Source organism: Etheostoma spectabile, chromosome 4 (assembly GCF_008692095.1).
Source record: "Etheostoma spectabile isolate EspeVRDwgs_2016 chromosome 4, UIUC_Espe_1.0, whole genome shotgun sequence".
NCBI lineage: Eukaryota > Metazoa > Chordata > Actinopteri > Perciformes > Percidae > Etheostoma > Etheostoma spectabile.
In genome coordinates this window covers 32442481-32449854 of record NC_045736.1, presented here as the reverse complement: position 1 = coordinate 32449854, position 7374 = coordinate 32442481, and the positions used below count along the sequence as shown (strand labels likewise).

The following is a 7374-nucleotide window of genomic DNA, read 5'->3' as shown; positions in this document are numbered from 1 at the left end:
GTCACTAGAGACGAGGTGGCTAACTGTAGCATGCTAGCTCGTTCTCAATGGCTAAATGGCTAAATGGCTAAATCTCCAAAAGAACTACTTCCTGTCCCTGTTCTACTTCCTGTCCCTGTTGTGCGGGTATTCCACAAGTGTCCCTGGTCTAGAAGAAGTCTCCCAGCTGATCCTGCCTTGGACTGACCATAGCTGGAGAAAGAGTTATCTAGCTGATGGGATCTTACCGAGCTACTGAGCATGTGCAGTTCCCAACAAAGATAGGATAGAAGTGAGATGTCTCACTCTGGACCTAAAACAGAGACCTAAACACACAGGGGGAAAACTGGATCTGCAGCAATGTGTAGTACTGTGTTTTTTGAAAATGAAACCATGCAAACCTATTCTGGCACAACCTCAAAATACAGTTATGAACCTGAAAACAAGCATAATATGGGCACTTTAAAGGTTTATTACACTGTTTTGCTCCGTAATGGATATATGTGCTGTCGTAGATGTGGCTTATTGTCGTAGATGTGTTACTGAGCAATATGTTCCAGAACCACATCCAGCTTCACAAGTAACTTAAAAATACAATGTCAATACTTCATGTTGGAGTTGTAAATAAATCTTCCTGGATCTCAAAGTCAGACATCTGTGGTTCTAATTCTTACCTAATAGTTTTACAAACCTATTGCCTATATATTTGTAATATAATAAACACTGTTACACTTTTTGAAACAATTTCTGAACATATTGAACACAGTATCGTGATAATACTGAAAACTGTGATCATTGTAACCGTAAAGATACATTTTCATAATGTTACATTCCTAAACCTGAGCTATTTAAATTAGCTGGAGACACCAGTGTATCTCCGTGTGTACTTTGTCCACATCCATCCCACCAATCAGTCCCAAAACGTCCCAGTTAGAGAGGGAATGGCGTAAACATTTTCTTTGTAAATCTTTCCCTGAAAGAAGCAAGTGGGCATGACTTGTTGCACAATCCAAATTATCTTCATGATTTTCCATTTTCATCATGTTGCTTGCTAGCTCAAAGTTTGTTGCTGAAGCGAACAGAGTTTGAGATGTACGTCTGGTGATCCAGACTATTAGTAAACTGACCAGAGTGTGACAGGAAAGATTGGAAATTGGGATTATATTCAACACAACTCTCCAGCTAAATCCAAATGATAGAGTTTATGGTTATGAGACCCATCTTAGAGCACCGGTCCATTACAACCGCTCTCTCTATCGTTCGTTACCACTCGTTATGTTTTGTTTTTGTCTTTCTTCTTTATACCCATGCTTCATGCTTAAACTTAGAATATTTTAATGTTAATGCTATTTGTCTGCTGATAGCAAGATGTCCCAGATGATAACAACTAAATTTGGATGTGCTTTAGTATTTCTTGGGTTTGATGCTAATGTGAGTATTGATTTAGTTATTGGATATTTTTTGTTTTGGTAACCATAGCTATAACGCTCCACTCATGCTGGTGGGAAAGTTTTCCTCTGGGAAGTCTTGGATGGCAGTCAGCTAAACAACGCTGCCCTCACTTTCTGTTTTGTCAAGAAATCAAACCCAGAAGACAAATGACAGGGAACATGAACCATTCCAGGGGCGATAGCTCTGCAAGTCGGGGGCTTTGTTTTCTTCGGCGGAGGTTTCCGCTCCACCGAGTCCCTTCTGGTTCATTCATGTTGTCGGCCTTCGTTTCTGTCTCCTTAATTTATTCTTCTTCTCTACCTCACTCGTTCACACCTTTATATATCTGGAGCCTATTTTTATTCTGACTCAAGGCTGAAACTGAAATGCACTTATGGATCCCAACACACACACACACACACACACACACACACACACACACACACACACACACACCCGCACATGCACACACCCACACCAACAGACACACACACACCCCACACCACCACACACACCCACGCACACGCACCACATCAGACCACACAGACACACCCACACACACCACACACACACACGCCAGCACCGCACACACACGCAGACACACCACCCACACACACACACACACACAAGCACACACACGTTATGAAGGGCTGAAACCTCTGTCTAGGGGTTGATTTGCTATTAGTGTTTTTTTTTTCCCACCAGTCAATACTCGTTTGTACTGACTGACATTTACAGTGACAGCTGTCCTCCAGTATTGTACTGCGTGTGTGTGTGTGTGTGTGTGTGTGTGTGTGGACAGTTGTGCACTGTGGAAACATGCCAGAAGCAACATTGACAGTTCTTTTAACAGAAGAACTATTGAAGTCTGTCTGCGAGTTTAGTGGCCATGGGTCAATTTGCTCAATTTGACATCATGTGGAAAAACAGGAACCGGTAATAACGACCCAACATCACTTTGACTCCTAAATGGATTTGTGTAAAGTTTAACTGACAATGTAACCATTTACACAGATATGACTGTGGAGATTGGTTGGTCGGTCAAACTCTGAAGCGCACTGGGTTGTTTTGTACTGAAAATCAAAACAAATTCAAATTGATTTATCGTTGCACAGAAATGCTTTGATATTTGTCAGGGAATAAAGGGAAATACATGAGGTGAGCAGTTATTTAGGTCACATAATCTGAATGTCAGAAATCTAGTTTCATTGTGAGTTCTATTAAAAAAACAACAGCATAACAGACTGACTTAACCTCAGGGCTTTAAAACCTTAATAAGGGTGTTTTACATTCTGAATGTTTTACAGCAGGGGTCTTGAGTTATTTCTTTTCATGCCACTTTCTACTTCCACTTCACTACATTTCAGAGAGACATATTGTTCTTTTTACTCCACTACATTCATCTGAAAGCTTTAGTCACGAGGTACTTCACAAATTAAGATTTTTGCACCCAAGACATACCGTAGAAATCCAGAGTTCACACGAGAGCACAATCTGAATTTGCTCAGCGAGTTACTCTGGCATCTAGCAATGCTGCTCATTAACTATGTTCTTGTAGCCGAGCTGCACCAATCACATGGGTGTATCTGATATAGGCGGGGCCGGAGGCCAGCTGCACCAATCACTTTGGTGTATCTGATATAGGGGGGCCAGAGGGGAGCTGCACCAATCACATCGGTGTATCTGATATAGGCGGGGCTAGAGGCGAGCTGCACCAATCACATCAGTGTATCTGATATAGGCGGAGGCACGTTGCACCAATCACATTTGTGTATCTGATGTAGGTGGGGCCTTGAGATGGGCGACTTACATACTCAATGCCAGACTCTTACACCAAATTTACACCGGTTGCAAAACGGCTTTGGATCGGCTCTGCTGTGTGTCGGCTCAGTGCTCCGCCATCCGTCAATACCCACCAGGTCCGGATTTGTTGCAAAACTACTGCAGCCATGACTGACAGCTGAAGTCACGATGACCCACAAGATCTCACCAATTTATGTAGACTAGTGGTAATACACACGTTGACTTTAATGGAAACCTAATGACTCTGCCGCCGTTCTGGAGCGGATCCACTGCCGTTCTGCAACCGGTGGTATTTAGGAGTTAGTCTTTCAGATTTGCGTCTGGATTTCCAGGCTACACAAAACACATGTAGTTTACAAAATACAATGTTTTTCTGTATGATAAATAAACTACCCAACTTTATATATGGGTACAAGTCCAATTGGTTGACAGAACTGTTTGGATCGTTTCCACTTTCTATGATGTGAGGATTTTTCTGCATTGCATACTTTTACTTTTAATACTTTAAGTACATTTTCCTGATGATACTCACATACTTTTACTTAAGTAACATTTTCACTGCAGCACTTTTACTTGTAACAGGGTATTTCTTACAGGGTGGTATTCACACTTTTACTTAATTAAAGGATCTGGAAATGTCTTCCACAACTGCTAAACAAGGTAAAGCTGAAAGGTGTAACACTGTCTGCCTCCAGATCACGTACAAGGCCCTGAGCTCGTTGGACCCGAGCGCTGATCTGACAACCCAGAGGGGACGGGTGTTCAAGCTGAAAAACGAGACCCATCACCTGTTCGTAGGTCTGTACCCAGGGACCACCTACTTCTTCACCCTCAAAGCCTCCACCAACAAGGGCTTCGGCCCGCCCGTCACCACCCGCATCACCACCAAGATAGCAGGTAAACATCCATCATCTGTGATATTTTCATCTGACATTATTCCATGAAACAACGTGGTATGTGTTGATGTGTGTGTGTGTCGTGTCATTTCTGTTGACATTTAGTCTGTTCTTTGCTCTCAAACCACACAAAGACATTGTGGCACACTCCTGCTTATTATAACAATAATAGCAGGTGAAGGACAAGATGCTGAAGGCTTGTTTGTTGGCCAGGTGGTGCGTTGGCATGTCAGTCACATTCTCTGTGAATGTGCCAGTCTGTCTGCGTCTTTGTTTGTCTGTCTGAGTGACCGTTTTCATATCTATCTGAGTTCTTTCTCTCCATTTGTAACCCTTTGTTTATGTCACCCGCCTCGGTCCGTTGAAAATGTCAATGGCACCACAAAAAAAAAAAGGTAAACAAGTAACTTTTATGGTAAGAACCTCAAACGTTTACTCTGGATCAAGAGGACTTCTCTATGATTTTACCCCCTGTTTTGTGAAGGGTGTTTCTTTGTTGTTTAAATGACAAATTGATAACAAAACTTCCATTTTTTGTATGCCTCTCCTTGCCCTGCATTTCTCTGACTTATCTTTTCAGTCCCTCTCCAGCTTTACCTAACTCTGTCCCTGATGTGTCCTCTGTCAGTGCCTCAACCACTTTCTCCCCTCTCTCTTTTCTTTCCTCTTTCTCTGTTCCTACCTTTTTGCTCTTACCTAATGGCACATCTGATTGCCGATACCCTTCACAGGATGTTGTTATTTCTATTTTCTCCTCACTGAGGTAGTTGTGACCTTTAGCTTTGTTTCTTTCTGTAGCTCTGAGCCAGCCAAAAGTACTAGCTCTTACAATCCCAACTTTATGTTGGAGACACACTGAGGGCCTGTTAGGGTATTTGTTGTTTGAAGTTGGGGGCCCAAAACACAATCAAGCAAGTTGTTCCATCTTTGAGAGAAGCAATGTGAATTATGTATGTGAATTATTTATGAAATAAACCTTGTTTTTAGAAAAAACATGTTTTTTTTGCAGTGTCATGTAGGAGTACTACACTTCCTACAATCCTAAGCCAAACATTGACGTCTCTGATTAAAGGAAACCGCTGTTACCATGGGAATGTTTACTGCACCTGCAAACAGCTAGGCAGCTGCTACCACTGAAGTGTTGTTTTTGTACACAGTCTTGGAGTGTTGTACAGTAGTACTCAAGATTGGTCTTGGTCTCAAGAACAATATTTTGAAGGTCTCCATCTCGACTGCATTTTTACTCGTTTTTGTGTTCATCTGAGAAGAAGAGGATTTGGGATTTTATTTCAAGACCGGTCAAGACCACAACTGCAGGGATTTCACTTAATTGCCTGTGCATTGTCTTATTTAAGCCTGTTTGTTAAAACTTGCATTCTCCTGCCATGATCTTGGACTTGACTAGGTCTCGCTCTGCAATGGTCTTGGTCTTGACTCGGTCTCGCCCTACCATGATCTTGGTCTTGACACGGTCTCACTATGCCATGGTCTTGGTCTTGACTCGGTCTCGCTCTGCCATGGTCTTGGTCTTGACTCGGTCTCGCTCTGCCATGGTCTTGGTCTTGACTCGGTCTCGCTCTGCCATGGTCTTGGTCTTGACTCGGTCTCGCTCTGCCATGGTTTTGGTCTTGACTCGGTCTCAAACCATGAAAGTCTTGGTCTTGTCTCGGTCTCGATATACTCTGGTCTTGGTAATGACTTGGTCTCGGTTTAGATGGTCTCAACAACAACACTGCAGCCTTGTGTCTTTTACCTTTCAGCCTTGCCAAAACGCTCTTTTGCGCCAAATCAAATGTTTTATGGTCACCATTCATCTCATAGCTGGTTGGCTTAGTTCCTGGCTTAAAACTCTTTATATAAGGATATTTATATATTTGGGGACCAGAGCCTTTTAAAAAAAGTAGGTGGTCCGCGCTGTTTACCATTGAGAACTTGCAATGGATGAAGTGATGATCTGTGTCTATGATGAATTGTCTTCAGTTCAGATTAGATTCAGGATAAATTCACAATCACCAGTATTATCGTATGCAGGATGGTGGGCAGCTGTCAGCGTTTGTTGTAGAGGTGAAGAACTTGCCCACATCAGCACCCCACATACAGTATACCGTAATAATCACTCGCACTATCTGAAGAGACTTATTCCAAAATGTTGAAAATGCAAAAAGAGAACATCAAGAAGAAAACATCTTGTTTCTTCAATATTTTCAGATTAAATCATTTCTTTTTCATGTTTTACCTACTTTTCATTACATATAAAAAACTGTTCCCCCCTGGGTAAGCCAAAGAGTTCTGATCATTTCAATGTTTATTAATATTAATACAATCACTGTCACATATCCACATATCTACCATGATATGAAGCAGCGATTATGGCGTTCACCTTTATTTACACAGAGAGGCTCTGCTGGGCGGGCGAGCTCTTACCCAACGCACATCTTTTTATATTTGTGCACTCACAGTCTACAGGCCTTAGTTGCCCCCCACCAGAACCAAGTCACTGGGAATTATTTTGTAATGTATTTTTTTAAATATGTTTTTAAACTAGTTACAGTGGGGTGGCACGGTTGGAAACTTAGACATAGTCATATTTTTGAATCTCCAGTTAGCTTTAAGCACTGACTCAATGTAGAGCCATTAGTCTTAGTCCTTTGTAAAATTCATAATTTCCTGATTCTGTTTTTGATTCTGTTTTCATAAAAACTATTGGGCTTTCCATTAATGCTGCCATCAGTCTGTGACCATTGTCAAAAAAACAGCCGGCTAAACAATTTTTCTGGGGAGAACCCTGCTTACACGCGTTCAGTCCGGCTCGATGTCACAGCTAGTGGCCCCATTTTTTAGATGAAACACATACTACACATATGTTTAACCCCCTGGGGATTGTACTTTTATTCCAATAATGGTTCCCAAAGTTTTTTGAATTAAACCCAAATAAGATGCCTTTCTCTCTTCACTGAGCCCTGGCAGTGTTAAGTGCTGATTGAACCACGGCGGATTGCAGTCTAAATGTGTCATCGGCGTGTTATTAGCGTCGTCCCATCTGTCAGCACCTACACTGATTCTAGCATGACCTTTCCACAGAGCCTCCATTCCTCCATCTCCCTCACAAAAAAAGAGGGAAAAAACAACACATGGCACTTCCACACGTAACAGAGATGTCTCCCTCCAAATGTCACGCCATCCCCAATCTTCATTAACTCATTCAGGGGCCACTTCAATGAAATGATGGCGACAAATAGAGATGGGTGCACGTACAAAGGGTGTT

General features: G+C 42.1%; 1 protein-coding gene and 1 long non-coding RNA gene across 16 annotated transcripts in view; one reads left to right on the top strand and one right to left on the bottom strand.

Moving 5' to 3' along the window:
* ptprt (protein tyrosine phosphatase receptor type T) overlaps positions 1–7374 on the top strand; it is a 385704-nt gene that overhangs the window by 207332 nt on the left and 170998 nt on the right. For all 15 annotated transcript variants that reach the window (XR_004331615.1, XM_032513298.1, XM_032513297.1 and 12 more), the window contains one exon: positions 3909–4110. Coding sequence is in view for 14 of the 15 variants with exons in the window: in XM_032513298.1 (XP_032369189.1) it covers positions 3909–4110 (202 nt within the window). In the remaining variant the exon portion in view is untranslated. The remainder of the gene's footprint in view (positions 1–3908; positions 4111–7374) is intronic.
* The window catches only part of LOC116687717 (uncharacterized), a 113842-nt gene that overhangs the window by 33322 nt on the left and 73146 nt on the right, over positions 1–7374 (bottom strand). The window contains exons 2-3 of the long non-coding RNA XR_004331616.1: positions 5507–5516; positions 300–305 (exon numbers count right to left, since the gene is read on the bottom strand). This is a non-coding gene — a long non-coding RNA (uncharacterized LOC116687717). The remainder of the gene's footprint in view (positions 1–299; positions 306–5506; positions 5517–7374) is intronic.